This window comes from Geotrypetes seraphini, chromosome 3 (assembly GCF_902459505.1).
Source record: "Geotrypetes seraphini chromosome 3, aGeoSer1.1, whole genome shotgun sequence".
Taxonomy (NCBI): Eukaryota; Metazoa; Chordata; class Amphibia; order Gymnophiona; family Dermophiidae; genus Geotrypetes; species Geotrypetes seraphini.
In genome coordinates this window covers 73,944,864-73,972,032 of record NC_047086.1, presented here as the reverse complement: position 1 = coordinate 73,972,032, position 27,169 = coordinate 73,944,864, and the positions used below count along the sequence as shown (strand labels likewise).

Sequence of the window (27,169 nt, the reverse complement as noted above, 5' to 3'; positions counted from 1 at the left end):
TCTACTTTTTCAAGCAGATTTACAAGCAAATCAACAATTAAGTAACACGTTAATTATATCAATTTACATCGGTTTACATCAATTAGAATAGGATCTACGTTTTCGAGCAGATTTACAAATAAATAAACAATTGAGTAACAGGTAAATACCGAAATTGACAGAGGATGGAGGGAGGTTGTTTAAGAAAGTGAAGAGAGAAGATTTAAAGGGGGGGGTGGAGAGCTGGGGGGGAGGAGAAATGAGAGCGGGAGGGGCCGCTAGGGGTCTTGTTTGGTGAATAGGTAAGTTTTGAGAGATTTTCTGAAGTCGAAGTAGGAGGGGGCCTCGAGTATCCATATAGTGGCTGCTACTACACTGATAGGTATCTCGAGGGGGTAATAATTAAGATGTAGTAAAAGTTCAGCTTTCAAGGTACATTAATTTGGTGTGGGAAAAACTAACCTGTAGTATCTCAGGTTAGTCCCCCTGCAATACAAAAGTAATACTGTTTGCAGGGTTACTTTTTCATCTCTGAAGAATTGGGCCACAAAGCGGAAGCCAAATGCTTCCAGGTCACTTCTTGGTAGAAGTAGGACCTGTTCCCTAAATAATCTCCTTTTGGTAAGACACCATAGTTGTACCCCAATTCTGAACCTCTAAATGCCCCCCATTCCTGAATGCATCCTTCCTAAACTCTAGCAGATCTTGGAGGCCATACTTGGGTTGGGTCAGGAGTGATTTCTAGTCTCTCCTTGACCTTCTGGTGCTAACAGTAGTCTTATAATACCACCCTGATATAGGAGCTTAATCCCTAGTGGTAGAAGTCTGATACAATTGTTAGGAATCATTTTGAAGAAGGGTTAGAAGAGGCAGCAGTGACTGGAGATTGCTATTACCCTGATCCCTATTCACCCTCCCTTTGATTTGCAAGGTAGGCCTCAGAAAGTAAAAGGGAATAGGGGACTTGTATACCGCCTTTTTGTCATTTGGGTAAGTCACTTAAACACCCCATTGCCCAGGTACATTAGACAGACAGGGAAAAATGTTTGAGTATCCTGAATAAATTCATGTAAACCCTTCTGATTTCCCCTGGGAGAACAGTATAGATAATATAATAAATAAATGCTCTGACATAGAATTCCTATGAGCAGCAGAACATTTAGCACTCCGGACTGCAGTAGAAACTAGAGAATGACACGGGAACTCAATTTCCCCGTCCCAACCCTATAAGTTTTGTCTCTGTACTGTTCCTGTAAGCTCAGCCTTAACTGCACAAGTCTCAAACACTTATGATTTTAAAGCGTTTGAGCCTTGTGCAGATCAGGACAAAGCTTGCAGGAATGGGGCAGGGCCAGGAAAAAGAACTCGCGGGTTGGGAAAATGAGTTCCTGCGGGAACGGGGGAAAATTTGTCCCCATTTCATTCTCTAGTAGAAACCGCTACCGCAGCTTAGTAAAACAGGGCATTTTTGTGCTTGCTGAGCCAAATAGACTGAATATCACCACCAACAGGCTAAGTACCAGATCTGCCCAAGCTCCACCCCTGTACTGCCCTTAATCTAACTGGTTAAAGAATGGCCAGCTGCACTCGGGTTAAGTGCCGCTGACTGGTTAAGTGCCTCTACTCGGGTTAAGTGCCGCTGACTAGTTCAGTAGGATTTTACCAGGCAGGAGCCTGACCTGTCAAGTTAAACCCCTTTGAATACCAACCCTACAATTATGTAAAACAAATGTATAGCAGTAACATCTTGCTATTTTGCAGAACCCAGACTTACCTGAATACCTGATCCTTCAGTTACTATGATTTTCCACACACAATTCAAACTGTTGCCATATGGCTCAGGATACCCGGGTGACAAGATAGTACCCCTCCGCTCAGTGAAATTCCCGCTACATGGTACTGGGAGATAAGAACGGCATAAAATCAATGGTATACTCTACACCACACTACAACAGATATACTTGCTGTAGATAGTTGCACTTGTATTCACATAAGCCCAGATTCTGTATGGTGCAACCCAAGTTGCACAGGCAAATCTGTGCATCGCACAGATTTGGGCGCACAACTTAATTCTTTTCCAAGCTAATCAGTACTAATAAATGGCAATTAACACCTAATAATTGATGCTGATTAGTAGTAATTAGAAGTTATGTGCACAACTTTCTAAGAGCATTCTATAAAATGGTACACATAAATTCTAGTGTGTGAAACTTAAAGGGGGCAGGACCATGGACAGATCTTGGGCATTCCTAAAAGTTAGGTGCACTGTTATAGAATACGCCCGATCTACGCACAACTTAGGTGCAGGTATTTAGACCTGGTTTTCATTGGCCCAAATGGGCTCACCTAAATGTTAGTCAGGTGTACAAGGGCTAAGCAGGCCTTTATTAGAATTGTGCTAAGTCTTGTTCTGCCAGCACTGATTTTTTTTTAGGCTCCATATATAGAATTTGGGGGATAGACGGTAATTCATTTACTTAGGTGCATCTACTTATGTCAGCCTTTGGCCTGTCATAAGTGAGCACATATGGAGTACAGATAAAGATTTGCTCTATTCAGTGGTGTAGAGAGGGTGAAAGACACCCTGGGTGGTGGTGCGCCTCCCCTGCCCTCTTCTCTGCCGCATCCCAACCCCTACATGTTCCTTCCCTGCCCCCAACTGCTGTGCATACACACTGCTTCCCTTCCCCCATACCTTTGTAACGTTCCAGGCACGAGCAGCAATCCCCAACCTGCTGTCATACCTGGGTGGACTGCCCCTCTGATGTCACTTCCTAGACTCGGGTTCAGGAAGTGACATCAGAAGAAGAACCGAAGCGCGACAGCAGAATGGAGGTTCCTGCTATGCTAGGAACGTTAAGAGAGGTATGGGGGAAGGGAAGCGACACACTTGTGCAGCAGTGTGGGAGGCGGAGAGGAGCATGGGTGCCCAGGGTGGACCGCCCTCCCCCTTACTATGTCACTAGCTCTATTATTCTATAACCTCTTAGATATAATCCTTAAGATAAGAAATTGTCTTCAATTTACAGAACTGTTACCATAGAGCATAAGCCTATGATAAGGTGAATCAATAGATTTTTTTTTAACATTAGAAACTGAAGTGATATAGTTTTCTTAAATTGCAAGAAATTAGTTAACAAAGCATGCACCTTCACAATAATAAACTATAATGTAATGTAATGTAATAATATAAGCTTTATTTTTAGTCTATTAATAAATTGTTGTTCATTTTCTTTCTGAATGGACTATAAATTTGATAGGATCAGTATGCTATTTTTATTTAGAAATTTTTGTCATTCAAAAGTTAATCTAAAGAAAATTTTCTTCTTACCTATGCAGCTTGGTACTGTGTCATTCCACTGAGCTAAAGCATTGGGCACAGTCTTACACTGGATTGCTTTAGAACCTTGTAGCAGATAGCCTGGACTGCATTCAAATCGAACTATAGAGCCTGCTGAGAATTCAGACCCAATCCTTCTACCATATCTTGGTTCTGGAACCGAACTGCATTGTGTGTCACTAGTGCGTGGAACAGCTACATACAAAGAAAACAAACAAAAATAACCTATGAGAGATGTTGCTAAAATGGTGCACTTATTTTAATCAGCATATTATTAAGAAAGATTAGGTTCTTACCTTGATAATCTTCTTTCTTGTATATATGTCTAGTGGTCCTGAAAGCTAGAGTTTTGCATCTGAACCTGCAAGTTGCTTGCAGAATGCTGACAATCATGTTTCAACTCCGCCTACTTCCCAAGGAGCTGCTCCTGTCCCCTCAGTTTACACAAAAGCAATCAAGAAGCACTGCAATGACAGACATAACTGGAAGGAGGGAAAAGGGAAAAAATCCCCAACACTACAATTCAGTTCTGCTCTGTAACAAACATATCCATTAACATTATAACAGTGATTTAAACAGGTTCAAAAAATGTGTACAATCAGCACTAATCTGATTGACATTGAAGACTGAGACTACTTTCAATAAAATGGATGGAACCATGTGCAAGGAAATCCCTGCTTCCATAAACTTAGGGAATGGTTCTCTGCAGGACAGAACTTGTAACTCAGCAATTCATCTTGTCGATGTAATTACCACCAGAAATATCTTCTTGACTGTTAGATCCAGAAGGTAAGCCTCTTGTAAGGGCTCATATGGAGCTCTACTGAGACCTTGTAATACGGTGTTAAAATCCCAGGAAGATAAAGGAAGGAGCAACCAAAGAGCGACTCTAATGAACTGGGCGATATCTGAGTAAGAGGCTAGAAAGCCTATCCCCCACTTCCCCCCCCCCCGAGATTGGAAATAAGAAAGGCCTACTATCTGCATCTTCAGTGATCTGATCGACATACCTTTTTGAAGTCCCTCTTGCAAAAAGTCCAGGACTACTGAAATTGGAGCTCGTAAGGGCTCTACATCATCCACAGTACATCAGTGCTGAAAGGACTTCCAGGACTTGGCACAAGCTGTTACCATCTATGACTTCTTAGCTCTAAGCAGGGTTGAAATGACCACGTTTGACTAGCCCTTTCTCGTCAGGGCAAGTTGCTGAAGAGCCATGTTGTAAGCCCAAAGTGTTTCAGATTCTCAACAGGGATGAGACCCTGAGTGAAAGGATCCACTTGGACCAGCAGTCTGAGGCCTTCATCCCTCTGGAGGCAAACTAGATCCACATATTATGGCCTGCTGAACCAATTGGGTGCCATGAGGAATACAAACCCCAGATGACTCACAATCCTGTGGATGACTCACCTTAGTATGGACCAAGAGCTCTTTTTCTGGCCACGGTTGAACTAAAGCATCCAATCCCACACTTCCAGGCTCATATCTTCAGCTGTAAAAGCGATCCACCCTTGTGTTTACAACCAATGCCATCAGATCCATCTGTGGATGCCCCCATTGCTAAATTATGGTGTTGAATGCCTGGGAGGATGGTGACAATTCCCTTGGGTAAAAAATCTGTCGACTATGAAAGTCGAACTGCACATTTTCCGCTCCCAATATATGCATGGTCGAGAGGGACTGCATATGGGCTTCTGCCCACCAAAAGAGGAGTTGAGTTTCTAGGCATAACATGGCACTTCTGGTACCTACTTGCCTTTTGACAAAGGCTACCACTGTCACATTCTCCAAGAGGGCTCTGACTGCCTTGCCTTCCAGAGACTTCTCCACTGCCTGAAGTGCTAGTCGAATAACTCTGAGTTTGTCGATTTATGGACCACTTTTACTGAGCCAGTGTCCAACAACCCCAAACTGGGTGTCCATTGCAATGACCCACCAACCGTAAAAGCTGGCATCAGTCGTTAGAATCTCCCAGGAGGAAATTCAGAGTGGCATGCCCCTTGAGAGGGCTACCATATGCAGCCACCACTGTAGACTGCTCTTCACTTCCAGGGAAGTGGTTTGTTTGTTTGTTTTTATTCATTTATAACCCACTTTTTATAGTGTGGCTCACAATAAAACATACACAATATGTAAAACACACAGACATACATGATCCAAATCTAAACATTACTATGTCAGCGACCAGCGCTCATATCATCACAATAGTTTGCATTAGAACTTAATATTTCATACTTCAAAACAGATGTTTCTTCAGCAATTTCTTAAAGTTACACAAATTTCCCTGCTGTCGTATATATATGTTGGGATTTGATTCCATTCCTGAGGACCAATACAGGAGAACATAGTAGTTCTTGAGCTCACCAGCCTACGATGTTTAACTGGAGGAATGGACAGTTCTACACAAGTAACTGAACAAAGTTTTGGTAATGGAGCATAAGGCAGAATAGAACCCATCAAACATGCTGGGGCCATGCCACACATGCACACATTCCCATTTTTTTGGCCCACAGTTGGTACTTGTGGTTTCATGTTCTGGAGCAGCATTTCCAGTTCTTGGAGCTCCTTTTGGGCCTCACGATGGTACTTTGCCCTTTTACCAAGGTGATGGTGGTGGTGGCAGCACACCTCTAAAGACAGGGATCCAGATGGACAATTGACTAATTAGAACCCCATTCAGAAGGAATGTGAACTGGCAGTTTTGAGAGTTGTCCAACTCCTCCAGGACTTAAGATAGTTTGTCAACTTCAAAAACAGCTAGCTGGAGCCAACTCAGAGCCTGGCGTACCTGTGAGTTTTGTTCGACATGGTCTTGGACCAGGTCTTTCTTACAGATCCAAACTGACTGACGCTCCAGAAATAGATTTTGGATCTGCTACAGAGTTCGACTCCCATGACATGGCTTTATCTGCCGGTCCTGGGGTCAATTGTGGCAGCCATAATATGTGTGGTGCAGTGGTTAGAGCTATAGCCTCAACACCTTGAGACTGTAGGTTCAAATCCCTCGCTGCTCACTGTGACTCTGGGCAAGTCACTTAATACCCCCCATTTCCCCAGGTACACTAGATAGAGTTTGAGCCCACCAGGACAGATAGGGAAATATAATAAAGTACCTGAATATAAAACCTCTTAGAATATAAGTGGTATATAAATAAATTAAAAAATACAAATAAAGTGTCCCCGAGGGTTGATCCTGCTAGCAGCAGACTTCCACAGCATGAGTCTGTGTCTTCTTCCAGGCAGAGGTCCCAACAAGACGGAACCTTTGGGCACCGAACCTCCAACCGAACACTTAAAAAAAAAAACCCCGAAAATAATAAAATCGTAGAGCAGATCAGAAATACTTCTGAACAACTTGCTTGATGGAAAAATAAATAAATAAATTAGGGGGACAGAAGCAGCTCCCTGGGAAAGAGGCAGAGTTCAAAAAATGATAGTCAGCATTCTGCAAGCAACTTGCGGATTCAGATGCAAAACCCTCACGTTCAGGACCACTAGACACATTGCACTAGAAATAACATCGCCATGAGTTCATCTACTATTTCCATTTCATTAATAATCGCATGTACTCATTAATTCTGTACCCAACTTATCCCACCTTTTATGAAGCCGGGTTAGGGTTTTTTTATCGCCAGCCATGGTAGTAAAAGCTCCAATGCTCATAGGAATTCTATGAGCGTCGGAGCTTTTTCCGCTGCGGCCGGTAATAAAAAAAACCCTAATGTGGCTTCATAAAAGGGGAGAAATTTACTTATTAAGTCATTTTAAATGAAGCATGGCTAATTTTAAATTAATTAATTAGCATAAAGTATGATGTTCAGTAAACTATAAAATGTTATAAACAAAACATGAGATATTCAGGACATATTCAAGTATGGTAGTGTTGCTAGCCTGAAAGTTTATAACACCTTGTTAGCCTTCTCTTAACTACATTTTTTCCTCAACTAAAAACAGTTTTCATTTAAAACAATCCAAGAAAATGCATTTGAATTTTCTTCAGAATATAAACTTTTCTTTTTTTTCCCAAATGTCATTTGTATTGAATTTTAGAACTTAATGCAAATTAACAAAAAGAGAACAGAAGTTTATCAAATTGTAATTATAATAATCATAAGTAATAAATGACTTTTTGCGAACAGAACAGAAGCCATGAGCACAAAATAAAACAATAAAATCAATGATCACAAATTTTGGGAAATGTATTCATCTAATTTGAACAATTTACAAATATCTTTTCACCTCGGAGGTAAATTACAAGGAATGATGTCTTCATATTTCCTGAACAATGTGTTCCACCAAATGTAAATGAAAAGGTTAGAATTATCTTCCCAGTGTTGAACAATTAGTTTTAATGCTACAGAGATGAAGTTAAATAAAGATGCATCTTCATCCAATAAAGTGATTGTCAAGGATAATAATTTGCAAATGACATGTTTGAATAACTTTTTTGTTTACCATTTGATGACATAACTAGCAGGTTTTAGCAGATACTAAGGGCTCCTTTTACTAAGGTGTGCTAGCGTTTTTAGAGCACGCAGGATATTACCGCACACTACACCGCACGCTACATGGCTAGAACTAACGCCAGCTCAATGCTGGTGTTAGCGTCTAGCGAGCTTGGCAATGTAGCGCTCGCTATTCTGTACATTAATGTCCTAACGCAGCTTCGTAAAAGGAACCCTATAATCCAATTAGCCATTACTACTGAAACCATGAATTAATGGAAAATAGAATTAAGAAACCACACATTGTTAGCTGATTTACCTCTAGGGGAGTGTAGCATGGTGTAACAGCACACAAGGGATAGCAAGAAGTGGCAGAAATGGTGTAACACCGCTGATAAGGCAAAAATAAGTACCTTGGCTTTATTTAAAGTTTTTTGGGGGTATGGGAATTTTTGAAGTGCTATGATGGTCCCATGTGCCACTATTGCTTGAACCCATTGAGCACGTAGGTTGGTCTAAGCACTTTCATAAAAAATTTTTTTTTTAATTATATATTTGATGATTGTGTTCTGTAATGTACATTCTGTGATAAATTGTTAGAAAAGTATTTTCTTACACAGACATATTTCTCCCTATTTTGGGCTATTTGATAACATATCCATCAGTGCCATATCTCCTCCACCTGCACCACCAACATCACCAGAAACATACAATTAAAAACACAGAAACATTCGAGTACTATCACACAGAACCAAGCACACAAAGATACCGTATAGCTAGAGAGATAGAGCTAAGGGAAGGGACAGATGAAAGAGAAAGAGTAGGGAGAAATAAAGAGAGCGGAGCACAAAAACAAGGTGAGGGAGTGGAAGAAAAATCTGCACTAATATTTAGTATAAGACCTCTTAGACTGGTACCTCGTTTATAGGATTAAAATGACCTTATTTCAAGTTCTTTTGCAGTTTGTATTCTTATTTCAAGTTCCAGGTTTGTTTGATTTTTTTTGTTAACTAGTAAACTTACTGTTGTGCAATTTCACTCTCCTCCCCCCCCACCTTGTGTCTTGTCAGATGACTAATTGTTATAAGGATATTTCAGATAATTAGTCATATAGGCAGTCCCCAATATACAGACACCCGCATTAAGTATGACTCACACTTAAGAACGCAGTTGTGACTTCATTTGATTTCACTGAGCAGTACTTCCAGTGGCATAGACTCCTACACTTCTGCAGCAGATTCAGGAATGATGCATGACCACATTAAGAACAGTGTGTGGTTGTGCATGCTTAACCTTAGAGGGAACACTGGTAGGGACAGTTAGGAGCAGAGGTTAGCAGCAAGAATCTTAAAATCTACAAGTTACATAGAGAAACATAGAAACATGACAGCAGATAAAGGCCAAATGGCCCATCTAGGCTGCCCATCCACAGTAACCATCGTCTCTTTCTCTCTCTGAGAGATCCCACATGCCTATCCCAGGCCCTCTTGAATTCAGACATAGTCTCTGTTTCCACCACCTCTTCCGGGAGACTGTTCCATGCATCTACCGCCCTTTCTGTAAAAATCTTTTCATCAGATTATTCTGGAGCCTATCACTTCATTCTATACCCTCTCTTTGCAATTTCCTTGTCTCATGCACATTTATATTACGTAGGTATTTAAATGTCTCTATCATATCTCCCCTCTTCTGCCTTTCCTCCAAAGTATACAGATTGAGATCTTTAAGTCTGTCCCCATATGCCTTATCACAAAGACCAAACACCATTTTAGTAGCCTTCCTCTGGACCGACTCCATCCTTTTTATATCTTTTTGAAGGTTATATCTATTTGAAGGTGCGGTCTCCAGAATTGTACACAATATTCTAAATGAGGTCTCACCAGAGTCTTATACAGAGGCATCACTGCCTCCTTTTTCCTACTGGCCATATCTCTCCCTATGCAACCTAGTATTCTTCTAGCTTTCGCCATCACCTTTTCAACCTATTTGGTCACCTTAAGATCATCACATACAATCACACCCAAGTCCTGCTCTTCCGTTGTGCATATAAGTTCTTCACCCCCTAAACTGTACTGTTCCCTCGGGTTTTTGCAGCCCAAATGTATGACTTTGCATTTCTTAGCATTAAATTTTAGCTGCCAAATTTCAGACCATTCTTTAAGCTTCACCAGGTCTTTCTTCATATTATTCACACCATTCGGCATGTCTACTCTATTGCAGATTTTTGTATCATCTACAAAGAGGAAAATCTTACCCGACAACCCTTCAGCAATATTATTTATAAAAATGTTAAAAAGAACAGGCCCAAGAACAGAACCTTGAGGCACACCACTGGTAACATCCCTTTCCTCAGAGTGATCTCCATTGATCACTACCCTCTGTCTTCTTCTACTCAAGCAGCTCCTGACCCAGCCCATCACTTTGGGACCTATCACAAGGGCACTCAGTTTATTTATTAGAAGTCTGTGTGGAACACTGTCAAAGACTTTGCTAAAATCTAAATATACCACATCTAGTGCACATCCTGTATCCAATCATCTTGTCACCAAGTCAAAGAAATTGATCAGATTTGTCTGACAAGACCTACCTCTAGTGAATCCATGTTGCCTCTGTTCCTATAATCCACAGGATTCCAGAAACTTGACCATTCTCTGTTTTAAAAACATTTCATTAACTTGCTTATCACAGAAGTCAGACTTACTGACCTGTAATTCCCTACTTCTTCCTTACTTCCACTTTTGTGGAGAGGGACTACATCTGCCCTCTGGTACCACTCCCGACTCTAGAGACTCGATGAAAAGGTCAGCCAGCGGAGCTACCAGAACTTCCCTACGTTCCTTCAGGATCCTTGGATGTATACCATCTGGTCCCATCGCTTTGTCTACCTTTATTTTAGCTAGCTCCTCATGAACACAACCCTCTGAAAATTGATCAGGGTCTATTACTCCTCCATCCCTATTCACATTTGTCTTCTGCGGTCCCGCTCCTGGCGCTTCAGCCGTGAATATAGAATATAAATATTTGTTAAGCAATTCATCCTTTTCTTTATCAGCTTCTACATATTTCTCCCTTTCACTTTTGAGTCTCACAATGCTACTTATACACCTATTCCCCGGGTGGGCCCATGTGCCTAAGGCCCAGCCCACAGGAGGGGTCTAAGGCTCCTGGGCCTATTCTGATTGGCCCAGGTGCCTTAGGCCCCACCAGTAGGCAGGGCTTTGGTACTGCTGGGCCAATCCGGCCCCATTCTCCGGTGGCCTGCATGCTGGACGGACGGGTTTGGCACCCGTCTGTCCGGCCAACGACGAAAAGGTACGGGGAAGGGGGGTGGGGTGGGGGGGTCCTGGGGTCATCCGGGGGGGTCGTAGGTCGGCTGGGGGGCCGATCGGGGGTTCTGGGGGGGATAGACATTGGGGGGAGGGGGGTTCGTCGAGGGCAGGAAGGCCTGGGATCCCTCCTACCTGTAATGTAGTGGGGAGTGGGGATAGGGGGGTTGCCTGGGCCAGGAGGGCTTGGGCTCCCTCTTGCCCCGATCGAGTCGGGGGGGTCGCGGCTTCAACGGGGCAAGAGGGCTTGGGCTCCCTCTTGCCCCGATTGAGTCGGGGGGGGGTCGCGGCTTCAAAGGGGCAAGAGGGTTTGGGCTCCCTCTTGCCCCGATGTTGTCGTGAGGGGGGGTCGCGGTTTTTCATGGCAGGAGGGCTTGGCACCCTCCTGCCTGGATGGTTGTGGGGAGGGGGGAATTCTGTAACTGGTGTTGTTTTTGACAGACACCAGTTACAGAATCCAGCTTTTAGGCGAAGGACTGGCTCCTCCTTCGCCTAAAAGCCCTTCTGTTGGACGTTTTTGGCTTAGGCATTTTTTTGTTTCATTATGGCTTAAAAGTGTAGGTACTTTTAGTGGAGATTGGGCGTTTAGGCAGGAGAAGGCCATAATCAAAACATGGACGTTTGTTTTGGTTATGGACACTTTCCCTGCTTCTGGGTTGAACGTTTAGGGACTTAGGCCAAAAGGGGACTTAGATGCTTTTTTTGATTATGCCCCTCCACATATATAAAATTGAATGTGTGTATGTATGTTTATATGTTCCAGCATAACTCTGAAATGCATGGACAGATTTCAACAAAACTTGGCATACATATGACTTACTATCTAGGGACAAATACTGTGGGGGTGGGAATGGGGTGGCATCTAAAAAATATTGAAATCAAGAGATTTTACTGTCTATCCCATAGTGTTTTCAGGCTCGCTCAGATGAATACTCAGCATAACTCTGAAACACATGGAGAGATTTCAACCAAACTTGGTGTACATATGACTTACTATCTGGGGGCAAATACTGGGGGGGGGGGGGGGAGAGCGTGACATATGAGTGGGGGGGAAGGGGGTTAGAAGGGGGTGACATCGAGAATGACAGATATTAGTGGCTAATCCATAAACACATGGTCAGATTTCAACCAAACTTGCTATACATAAGACTTACTATCTGGTCACAAATACTGGAGGGGGGGAAAGAGGGGGTGACATCGAAAACAACAGATATTGGTATTTAATCCATGAATGCATGGAGAGATGTCAACCAAACTTGGTACACATATGACTTACTATCTGGGAAAATATACTATGGGGGTGGGAAGAGTGATATTAGATATTAGTGCCTATCCCATACTTTTTGGCCTCACAGAGATGAATACTGACACTCCAAATGTTGTTTAAGTTCAAGTTCCAGACGTAATCACTGAATACAAGTCTATCGATACCAGAAGATTGGGATAAATAAATATCCGGGCAACGCCGGGTGATCAGCTAGTACTAACTAATTCCTGCTCCCAGAGTTATTAGTATAGTATAATACAATATTAGCATAGTATAGTATAATATAATATTAGCAACTCTGGGAGCAGGAATTTCCTGAAAATGAATTGTGAATACTGAGGACCTTTATCACTATTTTTCCACAATTTACTTCAGTTACACACATTGTTAGTGTGGTCACCAAATATTATATATCTCTTAATGGGCTCATTTACATAAAAATAATTTTTATACACTGCTCCTGCTAAGTCATCTCTTCCTTGTTCTGTAGCCCGCCTTTTAAGGCAGCTCTGTGACTGTGAGGGGGGCGCTGTTAAAGGAGGAATAACAATTTTCTATAGACTCTCTCATCAGCATATTTAACTTTTGCTCTTGCTCTTAGTTCCTTGCAGTCTAGCTGAAATATGCTTATTACAGAGGTCCACATCTACTTAATACTGCAGAAAGCGAGGCAATTTTCAGATGCAGGTAAATAACTCTGAAAATTGCCCTGCTATATCCGTGAGAGAAGAAAATTAAACAGAAAGGGAACAGCAAAGCTAGAGAACATCATAGCTATTACTATGAGTTGTTCAATGTCTGTATATTACCCTCAATAGATCAAAAATCTTTTCAGCAACCAATGAGATTCAGACAGAGGGCAAAAATCAATTTCTAGAATCTGGTATTGCAATGCATCAAATATTTATGGGGAAGCTAAAACCATCATCTGCTGGCGGCCACAGGTTTTGTCTCTCAACATAAAACACGGCTAACTAGAAAAAGTTTTATTTTTGATTTTTATTTCTGTTTTTAGACTGTCAGAGAGAAATTCTATTTTCTATAGCAATTATTCTCAATCCTTTCGTAAATGTTTCACACTGCTGTGAAACAAAATTGAAATCAGCCCAGTGGAAAACTGAAGAGGGAATAAGGTCAGCCTGGAATAGAGGGTGATAAATAAAATGATTGACTCTGCTAGCCAGATTACTGTGTTCATTTGGAGGGTAGGCACCATTCTCTAGGGTAGTTATAAGTCCGGGAAACAGGCAGCACTAGAAATGCGGTCACATATTTCACGACAAGGCAGGAAAACACACAATTGAAGCAGCGTGGTTATTAAATACAATTAAATGGCACAGACACGTTGAGGCAGTCAAAATGTGTGCTAAGAACAGATTGAACATCTCTGTCTTTCCAATAGAAAGCTTGGTAGTATTAACATTTTCTTTCGGTAAGTGGAGAGGGATTGCTCGATTCATTCTGCAATGCTGAGGGCAGCAGTTTCGGTTTCTCAGAATCAATCTCTTCCCTGCTACTGAAAAAAAAATTTAATTCCACATTCCAATACTGGAAAGCGGCTGTGGGTTTCCTCATATAGTTCTGCCACTCTTCATCTGTACATCCTCTGCTATTCTGGTTGTGTATTTGCTCTTAACTAGAAGCTGCCAATCACGAAATGTGATCGCACAAGGCTTTGGGGAACAAATCTTCCATTCACAAGCCCACTCGCACATGGGCTCCTCGTACAAAAACAGTCTTTGCAATGTGTGCTCACAAACATTAAAAACTAAAGGAACATCGATTTTGAACATTTAAAAAATATATAAAGGGCGATTCTATACCTGGGCATCTCTATTTAGGCAGCCCAAAGTCATATTAGGTGTCTTTTCATTAAAAAAAAGCAACACAAATAACTGCAAGATCTTTTTTTTACTACATTAAGAGGTCTTTTTACTAAGCCACGCTATCCGTTTTAGCGTGCACTAAATGCTAACGTGTCCATTATATTCTACGGCTAGCGCGCCTTAGTAAAAGGACCCCTTAAACGTTTAAAATGTGCTAAGAAGCAACAAAAAAGACCCCCGTGAGTCACAGTCCACCAACTAATGCCTCCTTCGTTTTTCAGTCATGGCACATTGTACTATTAGCCAATTAGTGCAGTTTGTAAATCATAAATGATATTTTCAAACAATAAAGTTGTACTTAGCTCTCCATCAGGTTCTGTGTTGTATTCATTAACAGAATCTAGGCACCTGGGCAGGGGTGAGAGGCACCTGGGGCAGTGGCACCCATCCCCTGCCCTCTTCTTCACACACCCCCACCTCCACAAGCTCCATGTCCGCCCTCTCCTGCCGCATACACGCCGCTTCCCTTCCCCCCGTACCTCTGTAACATTTCTGGTATGAGCAGCAACGTTAGCATCGGCTCTTCCTCTGACATCACTTCCTAGGCATGGGTCCAGGAAGTGACATCAGAGGAAGAATTGACGCTGGCACAACAGCAGGTTGGGGGTTGCTGCTCACACCAGGAATGTTGCATAGGTATGCACATATAGGGCCAGATTCTGTAAATGACACTGTTATCTGTGGCTGCCAATCATGTGTCAAACACACAATGGTGCCATTTACTGAATCATGGCTTTCATCAAAGGTAGGTGCCAGAAATGTAGGCCAGGATTTTAAAGGCCTATATTTCCAGCACCTACCTTTGATAAGAATCATGTCTATGGAGGCGCTTTAGAATGCCTAAGTTTATTTCTGGCATTAAACAAGCTTACTTTGATTTTAGACATTCTAAGTTGCCTCTGTTGTCTTATATATAATGGGATATTATTCCAGTTATTAGGACCTATACAGGAAAGGCACCTACTCTAGTTGCTTGTAATCTGATTTGTTCTCTAGTTCATATGTATAGATCTCCATAGTCAGCCGAATGTAAATTTTGAGGCGGCAAAACACTGTTGGCCAAATATTTTGGCGCCAACTGATGTACACACAAATATGTTAATAGCAGCAGTTTGTATTGTATTCTATATTCTATTTTTAACCAGTACAATTTAACATAATATCCTGATACAAGATTGAATTTTACAACCCCAAACAAGGCTCCAGTAACTGAATTTTGAGTTACTTATAAAGCATGTATCGCATTTGCGGTAACTCCCAACAGAATGAGATTTCAATAAACCAAACTAGACAGGACAACTGTCTGAAGAACATACTTAAATTTAACTCCAGACAGATATGATCTAAGATTGCTTAAAAGTCTGAATCTAAAATAAAACTTCTTCACCATTGCGTATATATGCGCTTTAAAAGACAGCTGTGAGTCTAAAATTACACCTAAAAATCAGATTTCAGAAGAATACTTAAAATGAGTCCAATGGTGAATCGTGATCACAGGTTTTCGGTACCACTTGTGTGTTCTCATGAGAAATATAGAAAATTGCAAAACAGGAATGAGTCATACAAAGACATGACTGTACTACGTTAGCAGAAACAAATATACTAACGATAAAAGAAGTAAAAAGGAGGTGACCTAGAAATAGTCTAGAGGTCACAACATATAACTATGTTAGACAAGATCCCAGCATATTGCAGAGAAGCGTAACAGGAAGAACAGTAATGCACTGAATAAAGATCAATATAAAGCAAAGAACCTGTGATAAAGGTACGGCTGTGGATCAATGCCCCGAAAGAAAACTGGATTTGGTATCTTGTAGCCCCAAAATGCTATGCTTAAGCAGGACTGATACTGAACAATATAGTCTCTAGAAGCAGGTCAAAAAGACTGAGCTGGTTTCTAAGATGTAGATGAAGCCTCACAGTATCCCGATGTCAATGTAGAATCTCGATGTAAAGAAGGATGTTGATGTTTCGAAGATGATCAAAGTCGTATGGGGAAGATCACCATCAATGGGAACAAAGCATCAATGTCTTTTGGACCCAGAATAATGCTCCAAGACAATTAGTAACGCCATATGTGAAAAATATCAAATTCCCTTCTTATGCGAGTCTGCACAGTGGAGTCCATAGGAAATTAAAGTCCAAAGACTGTTGGAAATTAAGAAACTAGAGATGGAATGCTGTGCCACGCAGAGACTCGATGTAAAGAACATCAGCGTTTTACTGGTAATTGATGTTCCAATGAAGAGAATCATCAGAGGCATTGATACCTTATGTATTTGGTACTGCTTCGATGAAATGGAACATTCCCTCAAACTGCAGTTTATGTGATGCTTAGTCAAGAGTAAGCAGGTCATAGTCAATGTAACCGATGTGAAGCAGTGGATAAAGTCATCGATCCTGGAACAAATATCCCACATCGAATCTGAGCTGAGCGGGTATCAATGATGCCGAATGGGTCGAGGGTTGGTAGACCTCACAGAGGATGCACGCCCAGTAAGCAACACAACCTGCACAGAATGATGACACCGGCTTCGATGTGAAGTTATTCTTCAATGATGTACACCCATATCCCTGGATCTAGAAGTACCATCAGAGCAAATAGACCTTGGATACACATTGACAATGACTTGAAGAATGTCAATACTAAGTAGAGTAACGTTTGAGGATAGATTCTGAAGCAGTACCTTGTGCCTTATGAGAACTATGCTCAGGCTAACTGGCACCGATGGGATTGTTGACACTGAAGTAGAGATTAGTCTACAGAAAAAGTAAACCTCCTGCCATCTCAAAGCATGTACTGATACCTGACTGAGTGGATACCAATGGTACCACAGGGTGGAGTTCTACCGATATAGAACAGCATCAAGTCTTAATCAGCATCAATGTCCATCGATGATAAGGAAGCACCATGACCATGCAACATCAGTGGTATTAAAAGTGCTACAGACGTCAAAGCATGAGCGCTTGAAAAGGCGATGCATTTCAGAATGGCCATGCTTTAGAATGACTCGATGCTTAATAGAAGGGCTCTGTCCACTTGTTTTTTTTAACATGGTAAGGGAACTAACTAAACAGGATCTACACCCATGTTAGATCCCTCCACTTGTCTTTACATGTTTATATCCAGACAAAAGGAAAAAGACCACCTTATGGGGCTCCACACACATGGTGGATTCCTGAAGTAGTATGGAAAGGTAGTTGCAATGTGGATTGTTACTGGTTGATCCTGGTTAGAGGATAAAACAGAGAACCATTCAGCTTCACTGGTTAACATGGAGAAAGAGAATGTCCATTTGATAGTGTAAAAGTACAAGGGAAGTACTGCTTCTCTGCTTTGTTTTAAATATGGAAGGGAATCTAACTTAATAAGCTCTACACCCATGTTAAATTCCTCACAGTGTTGAAATGTCCAGACAACAGGAAAAAACATCTTACAGGCTCTACAACCAAGCATCCTATACAGAATCTGGCCCTTTATCCCCAAAATTCAGCCAGTGGCAGTCAGCGTTAAAAGCTTAATATATGGCCAAGCCTGACAGGATTAAGGTGGTTTACATTTATACAAATATAAAATAGAATAAAAGAAAGGAACTCCATAAACATAAAAGGAAATACCTAAATTATTCTCACCAAGAGAGAGAAAAAAAATAAGAAAAACATTGCTAGCTGATTTTGCCTCCAATAGTCAGTGCCAGGCCATGTTCAGGCACCAGCACTGAATACTAGGGGCTAAGTCTGGGTGGCTTGGCTATTTGGAGCTTATGTGGGCTCGGCTGATTCAGCGAGAATATTGGGATGAGACCTACATAACTCTTTTTCTTGTCTTTTTTTTTAAGAACCACCTGTGCCCCCTTCACCCCTTCCACAAATTTCTCCCCCTCCCACCTCACCCCTACCTACATCAAATTCCCCCCCAGGCCTGTCCACCCCCTCCATGTGTAGGTAGGCCCCCCTCAGGCCTACCTACATACCTAGTGGTCCAGCAGGTGCAGAACATGGTACTACACAAAGTACCGCAAGATGCCTTGAGAGGTCGAGGTATCCATTTTACAAAGGCTCCGCAAGAGAGCAGGAGCTCCTGCCCTTGAAGAACTCCTGCTGTTATACCACCAGGTATGCAGGTATGGAACAGAGGGGCCTACCTACCCACGGAGGGGGTGAGCAGGTGAGGAAACATTGATGCTGGCATGGGGAGGGGGATAGAGGAGGCATTCGTGGGGGGGATGGGTAGGGGGTGAGATGGTTTTTTTATATTTTTTAAAGACAAGAAAACACTTAGGTGGGCCCTCTAAGTGGGCAAATTTAGAACAGTTTTGGAGCTGTCCCAAAATCAACCCTCATCTTATGTTGGCCCCCATCTGAATAACACCAGAGCCCCTGCTTCTCTCCATCAACATCCCCTGGCTCGCCCCTGACCGGCCCACTTTTTTGGGGCTAGTCTGAGTTGATATACAGTTGTGTTGCCCAGTTTAATGCCACAGAATATCTGCTTTTAGATGCCAATTGGCAGTTTAAGCAGGCCAGAGCCTCTCTGGCTCGCTTAAATCACTCTGAATATCGGGCCCCATGAATCTATTAGCACACTGAAAGAGGAATAATTATAACTTTTATTTTACCTTGATAAACAAAGTGGAATCCTTTAGCAGACGCTCCACTCTTTGCATTGAATCGTAACAAGATATGATTGGATGTAGCTAAAGGCAGCGTCTCCCCTATAAGCAAGAGAAAAACAAATACAAATAAACAAAATCAAGACAGAAATGCAAGTCATATCCTAGTCATATCCTCTTCAAATCCATGTACATTCAAATGTACCTATATTGTGGCTTTCACAAGTACATATGGTCTCAAGAGAAACAAAGCCAAGGAAAAGGCGTGTTATGAAACAGCCCATTCACTAGGGGCTTGGTGGGCAATTATATAAGATTTAGGCAGTAAGTAGATATATACGAGGGGCCACTGAAAAGTTCTCAGCCCAACCAAGAAGAGAATGATGTGGATCCATGAAACTTACAAGTTATTCCACATTTTTCTTGTCACTTATTGTTTCACTCATACGTATCATTGAACCAAAAAGTGTGGTATAACTTGTAAGGCATCTTTTATAGAATCAGGGCCTCAAGTTGTATCTTTTTTTTTTAACTTGGGGACCCTTTTACTAAGCTGCAGTAAAAAGTAGTCTTAGCATGTGCCTACTCTTTATAGAATAATGCTTAGAGGTGGTTTAGAGGTACCAATTTTTGAGCACTATTTATAGAATTCCCCCCATGGTGTCTGCCATTGAGTCCTTTCTAGAATCTTCAGGTTTACAGACTTTTCTTTTGTCATTCATTCCACTGATAATTTTGCCATTAACACATGTCATTAAAATTGATTAGCATATGAGCCTTTACGCACTGGAGGAAATTCTTGAAGACCTGCCAAAGGTTAGCCAGTAGTAAGGCATCCTACCGGCGGCTAACCAACCAATCCAGAAGCACGTTTTCTAAAAAAAAATTGGAGGTGCGAACAGCACCTTGATTTATGGCACCAGTGCCATACTTACAGAAGCGCTTAGGGACACATAAGGATGCCTAAAGCTGGAGTGGGAGCGGCTTGCACCTTAAGTGGCCTTAGGTGTTCTTACGCATACTTAGGTGCCCCTAGGTGCTTCCATAAGCACAACACTAGCACCTTAAATATAGGCTTCTAAAATGCTGGCCTACATTTAAGGTGCTGGTGTAAATAAAAGCAAAATTCTATAATCGGCACCAATTCGTGATTGACACGCTATCAGTGGCCACTTCTTAGGCTGCCACCGATACTAGAGCCAATTATAGAATTTCCCCCTCCCCCTTATGTAGGTGGTAAGGGCTTAAAACAAAGAGTGGAGATGTCCAGTGTAGACTGGAGAATCAATCTTCTTTCATAAAAAGTCCTTTATTCATCCAAAAAAATCTCAGTGATTCAACATGTACAAGTTTCGGCCAAATTGGCCTGCTTCAGGAGTCTATACACATAGACATATACAAATACATAAGACCAAAATCATCATATAATAAAAGATATCATATTAAAAAAATGATAAACATGACACACAAAGTCCGACCTCGGTTCCGGGGAAAATGGCGGAAGCACTGATAAAAGAAAACATTGATGACCATTTTGAAAGAAACAAATTTCTGATAACCAGCCAACATGGTTTCTGCAAGGGGAGATCGTGCCTAACTAACTTATTACACTTCTTCGAAGGAATTAACAAACTGATGGATAGAGGAGACCCCATAGACATCATATATCTAGATTTCCAAAAAGCCTTTGACAAGAAACATAGAAACATAGAAACAGCGGCAGAAAAGGGCTATAGCCCACCAAGTCTGCCCAATCCAAGTATCCCCCCCCCTGAATTTACTCCCTTAAAGATCCCACAAGAGTATCCCATTTTTTCTTAAAATCCGTCACGCTGCTGGCCTTTATCACCTGGAGTGGGAGTCTGTTCCAATGATTCACCACTCTTTCGGTGAAGAAGTACTTCCTGGAGTCGCCATGAAACTTCCCTCCCTGATTTTCAGCGGATGCCCTCTGGTGGTCGAGGGTCCCATGAGCCAGAAGATATCATCTTCTGACTCGATGAGTCCCGTGATGTATTTATACGTTTCAATCATATCTCCCCGTTCTCTTCTTTCCTCGAGTGAGTACAGTTGCAACTTCTTTAGTCTTTCTTCATACGGGAGATCCTTGAGCCCCGTGACCATCCTGGTGGCTGTTCGCTGAACCGACTCGATCCTCAGCACGTCCTTTCGGTAGTGTGGTCTCCAAAACTGAACACAGTACTCCAAGTGTGGCCTCACCATGGTTCTGTACAACGGCATCATAACTTCAGGTCTCCTGCTGACGAAACTTCTGCGGATACACCCCAATATTTGTCTTGCCTTGGAGGAAGCCTTCTCCACTTGATTGGCAACTTTCATGTCTTCGCTAATGATCACTCCTAGATCGCGTTCCTCCGTGGTCCTAACCAAGGTCTCACCATTTAGTACATAAGTTCTATGCGGGTTTCTCTTGCCCAAGTGCATTATCTTGCATTTTTTAGCATTGAAGCCTAGCTGCCAAGTATTTGACCATTGTTCCAGCAGCAGTAGGTCGTGTGTCATATTGTCAGGTAATAAGCTTTTGCCTACTATGTTGCAAAGTTTGGTGTCGTCGGCGAACAGTGATACCCTTCCTCTAAGTCCTTGCGTCATATCTCTTATGAATAAGTTGAATAGAATCGGGCCCAGGACCGATCCCTGCGGCACTCCACTGATCACGTCCGATGCTTCAGATGGGGTACCGTTCACCACCACCTTCTGAAGTCTGCCGCTCAGCCAATCCCCAATCCATGTAGTTAGAATGTCTCCTAATCCTATCGATTTTAGCTTGTTCAGTAATCTTCGATGAGGGACGCTATCAAATGCTTTGCCTCATGAACTTCTACTCCGGAAGCTGAAGAGCCATGGGGTGGAAGGAGATGTACATAGATGGATCAGAAACTGGTTGGCGGATAGGTAACAGAGGGTAGGAGTGAAGGGCCACTACTCGGACTGGAGGAGGGTCACGAGTGGTGTTCCACAGGGCTCGGTGCACGGGCAGCTGCTATTTAATATATTCATAAATGATCTAGAAGCAGAGACGAAGAATGAGATAATAAAATTTGCAGACGACACCAAACTATTTAATGGGGCTAGGACTATAGAAGACTGTGAAGATTTACAAAGGGACCTGAACAAACTAGGGGAGTGGGCGACGAGATGACAGATGAAGTTTAATGTGGAGAAATGTAAAGTCTTGCACATAGGAAACAAAAATCCGAGGTACAGCTACACGATGGGAGGGCTGTCATTGAGTGAGAGTACCCAAGAAAGGGACTTGGGGGTAATAGTGGACAAGACAATGAAGCTGTCGGCACAATGCGCAGCAGCCGCTAAGAAAGCGAATAGAATGCTAGGTATAATCAAGAAGGGTATTACAACTAGAACGAAAGAAGTTATCCTGCCGTTGTATCGGGCGATGGTGCGTCCGCATCTGGAGTACTGCGTCCCGTACTGGTCGCCGTACCTTAAGAAGGATATGGCACTAGTCGAGAGGGTTCAGAGGAGAGCGACACGTCTGATAAAAGGTATGAAAAACCTTTCATACGCTGAGAGATTGGAGAAACTGGGTCTCTTTTCCCTGGAGAAGAGGAGACTTAGAGGGGATATGATAGAGACTTACAAGATCATGATGGGCATAGAGAGAGTAGAGAGGGACAGATTCTTCAAACTTTCAAAAAATAAAAGAACAAGAGGGCATTTGGAAAAGTTGAAAGGGGACAGTTTCAAAACGAATGCTAGGAAGTTCTTCTTTACCCAACGTGTGGTGGACACCTGGAATGCGCTTCCAGAGGACGTAATAGGGCAGAGTACGATACTGGGGTTTAAGAAAGGATTGGACAATTTCCTGCTGGAAAAGGGGTTAGAGGAGTATAGATAGAAGATTACTGCACAGGTCCTGAACCTGTTGGGCCGCCGCGTGAGCGGACTGCTGGGCACAATGGACCTCAGGTCTGACCCAGCGGAGGTATTGCTTATGTTCTTACGATCATATGTAATAGGGAAATATTATTCATCATATACAACGTAAAGGAGAAATAATTCATGATAAACAAAAGCAAACAGTTAAAATCAAATATAGTGAAATGAAATCAACATATAACTACAAAATCTTCTTATAATAAAAATCATCATGTAATTCAAAGACATGACACACATAAATCCACAATTAAAAATGATGCACTTCATATAATAAAAAACATTATACAGCATTTTGGTGTGTAATTTACAGTATTCTGAAACTTGCGTGCATAAATGCTAGATACTCTCATACCCCACCCAGCTCGTCCCCTGTGATTGCCATCTGCATTTACTCATTAAAGAGGTTGTGCATGTAATGTGTAGACTACCTTTGAGTATGTGGCTAGTATGTACATGCGTAACCATAGCAATCATATACATATATGGTAGTATTCTATAACTTGTGTGCAACTGGTGCTTCATTTTAGATGACGTTATAGAATGAGGCCTGACCTCCTAATGGTAATATTGTCACTAGAGGTCTCGGTGGCCATATGTAAAGCAGTATAATAGCAAGACAATAAATTAAACTAAGCAAAGTGAAATGATCAAAGGATTTCTGTATGGAAAAACTCAGCATTCTTCTTAGTACCTTTGTCACCTTCAGATCTGATTTTATAAGATGTTGACAGCAAATTTACATGAAAGAATTTTAAAGAACACACTGAGGAAACTGGTGTTGAAAATTCAAAAGAGAACACTTTGGCCCTGATTATCTTCAAAATATGGCTCTTCTTCCTATGCTTCCAATGAAAAAAAATATTTGAAATAATAAACTGATGTTCCTTGTAATTTGAGATCATCATAAGGTGAAATTACTCTTGGAAAAATTAGCATAAAAATTCTTCAATATGCAATATTTATTCTATAAAACTGTTTTTAGGAAACTTAGGGCCCTTTTACTAAGCTGCATTGCACAACTAATTTGGCGTTATCAAGAATTTGGATAGTGGTGCAGGGTCACATTACTGTACAAAAATGGAAGCCTTTGCACACTATCGGTACAGAAATGTAACCTTGTATCCCTGCACTGTGCTCCCTGCATGTACATGCAGAACAAATGCAGGGTGCTCCTCTTCCTATCTCACATGTTTTGCAATTACTACATATCAGTTTTTGCGTTAAACATGCAATAACTGCAAAACTTAACACACTTTAGTAAAATGGTCCCTTAGTAGTCCTCAGATCCAATCCTTGAGATCCATGATCCAGCCTGGTTTTCAGGATTTCCACAGTGAATATGTATGAGATTGATTTTTTTTCATTTACTATTTCCTCTGAATGCAAATAGATCTCATACATATTCTTTGAAGAAACCCTGAAAACGAGGCTGAGAATTTTGAAGGTCGAAGTGGAAAAGGGTTCCATGTGAACAGCAGCTGAACATGGTTCAGTTGGTCCTAAGAGATAGGTGAGTGCTGTTTGGAAGGGATGGGCGATGGCCTCCACTGCCCTTGGCTGATTGAAAGGGACTTGGGTTTAGATCCCTGAAACCAGAGCGGTGGAGATGGGCGCTGTGAGGTGTCTAGTACGGTAACGCGACCATTCCCGGAGTAGTCGGCGGGAGCCCCAGGGAGAGTTCTCTTTTCTTTGTGAAGGGCAGGGCGCCCTGGAATGGGTTCGCCCCGAGATATTGGAAGATTATTATTCACTGTAAGATGCAGAATTAATCTTTGGATAAGAGTGTAAGACTAAAATTGAAGGGAAGATTTATTTGAATTATTTTTTTTTTATGTTGTTTTGAGAGTTATGTTATGTTTTAATATTATGTATGTTTATTGTGATCTGCTTAAGCACATTATAGCAGATTATAAATATTTTAAATAAAATAAATTTTAGGATCTGTCTTTTACTGTTTATTAAAATGAGCTGATCTGTAAATAAACTAGAATATTTGGCTATTTATGCATGTAGTATAATTCATAACAACTACTACTACTTATCACTTATATAAGCGCTGAAAGGCATATGCAGCGCTGTACATTTTGACATTTATAGATGGTCCCTGCTTGGAAGAGCTTACAATCTAAATAAAAATGTGTGTTAGAAACATAGAGTATGACGGCCGAAAAGGGCCGGCGGCCCAACAAGTCTGCCCACTCAAGAACCCTCCCTCCCTTGAGAATCCATCTTTTAAGCATAACTCTATAGCAACCCCATCTGTTTGTCCCATCGTCTCTTGAAGTCGAGCACGCTACTGGCCTCGACCACCTGGCGTGGAAGACCATTCCATTGATCAATCACCCTTTCGGTGAAGAAGTATTTCCTGGTGTCACCATGAAATCTTCCCCCCTTAAATTTTAGCGGATGCCCTCTGGTCGCCGTGGGACCCTTAAGAAAAAAGATTTCTTCCTCCACTTCAATGCGGCCCATGATGTATTTGAATATTTCTAGTAAAAAACCCTAATTGGATCGTAGCCAATAAAATCCAAAAGATAATCAAGATGAAAAGGAATTGGTTAACTCACCTGATCCTTGGGGAGAAGAAGTCTAAAGAGATGGGGCAAATCTACAGATTGATAAATAAATAATGGACATCAGTATGAGCCCTTCGTGCATAAACGAACATAGACCTCTGGCTCAGGCGATATCTCAAGAGGTGACCAGCACCAGACCACAGTCTAATTGAGAATTGCCTCATACATCATGTAGTCCATAGGTGTCTAAAAATGTAAACTGTATTATACAACCTCCCAAAACTGGATAGACCTTTTCTCACCAAGGAAAGGGGGGGTTTTAATGGGCAACACATACATACTGTCCCTAAATACACACCTTGTGAGAGAAACAACAATGAATATAATAAACACTATAAATATTTGAATATTTGAATATTTCTATCATGTCCCCCCTATCTCTGCACTCCTCGAGAGAATATAAGCGCAGTCTGCTCAGACGTTCTTCATATGGGAGATCTTTAAGTCCTGAGACCATCCTAGTGGCCATTCTCTGGATCGACTCCATTCTCTTCACATCCTTTTGATAATGTGGCCTCCAAAACTAGACACAGTACTCCAGGTGAGGTCTCACCATGGATCTGTATAACGGCAGTATGACTTCAGGCTTTTGGCTGATAAAGCTCCTTCTGATGCAACCCAGCATTTGTCTAGCCTTTGCTGAAGCTTTCGTCATCTGATTGGCAGCCTTCATATCTTCCCGGATGATTACTCCCAAGTCCCTTTCTGCAACAGTTCTTGTTAAGTTTTCACCGTTCAGGGTGTATGTTATGCATGGATTTCTGCTTCCAAGATGCATTACCTTACATTTTTTGGCATTAAAGTTTAGTTGCCAAGTACTGGACCATTGTTCCAGTAAAAGTAGGTCCTGTTCCATAGTGTTGGGCCTGGTTGCGCTGTCAGGTTCTGTTGCCCTGCCTACAACATTGCATAGTTAGAGTCATTGGTAAATAATGTAATTTTGCCTCGAAGTCCCTGAGTCAGATCCCTTACAAAGATATTAAATAGCATCGGGCCCAAGACCGAGCCCTGTGGCACTCCACTGGTCACTTTCGACGTTTTTGAGGGAATACCATTTACCATCACCCTTTGAAGTCTGCTGCTTAGCCAGTCTTCTACCCTTGCTGTTAGTGTTTCTCCTAGTCCTAACGTGTTCATCTTGTTCAATAATCTACGGTGTGGGACACTATCAAAAGCCTTACTGAAATCCAAATACACGATGAAGCAGTAGAAAAAAAATGTCTAGGTTTCAGTTGAGGTGGAATTCTAAGTGACTGTGGAACGGCCCTAACAAATACTGCAATAAAAATAATTACTAAAAAGAAAAATTTGATCACGTAACTCCTCTTTTAAAAGAAAATCACTGGTTACCTGTAAACCACAGAATTAGATATAAAATAGCATTACTTACACATAAAATACTAATTAACAAAGCTCCTGCATTCTTATAAAGATTTCTAATTCCTTGTATTCCCACAAAATCTTTAAGATCCGAAGAAAAATCTTTACTAGTAGTCCCTTCGCTAAAATTTGTTTACTCAAGCAGAGATACAATTTTTTCTATTACAGCCCTCAGATTTGGAACTCGCTCCCGATCAATATAAGAGAAGAAAAATTACTTAATAAGTTTAAAAGTCTTCTAAAAAGCTGGTTTTTTAAGGATGTTTTAATTGAATCATCTAAATTTTATTAGGATATCATACAGTCAACTAGCAGCGCCAGTAAATGAAAATTAAGTTGGTAACCCTCCTCAACTTTTTGTTTTATTACCTACCCCTTTTTTATTTGTTTATGAATTGTATTTAATCCTTAATTTTTTTACTCCCTTTTTCACATG

The 27,169-nt window shown here is 41.6% G+C and overlaps 1 protein-coding gene across 1 annotated transcript in view; it reads right to left on the bottom strand.

Moving 5' to 3' along the window:
• Positions 1-27,169, bottom strand: part of CSMD1 (CUB and Sushi multiple domains 1) — a 2,397,241-nt gene that overhangs the window by 427,047 nt on the left and 1,943,025 nt on the right. The window contains exons 33-35 of the mRNA XM_033936341.1: positions 18,863-18,958; positions 3,311-3,514; positions 1,754-1,878 (exon numbers count right to left, since the gene is read on the bottom strand). Of these exons, the coding sequence (XP_033792232.1) occupies positions 1,754-1,878; positions 3,311-3,514; positions 18,863-18,958 (425 nt within the window). The remainder of the gene's footprint in view (positions 1-1,753; positions 1,879-3,310; positions 3,515-18,862; positions 18,959-27,169) is intronic.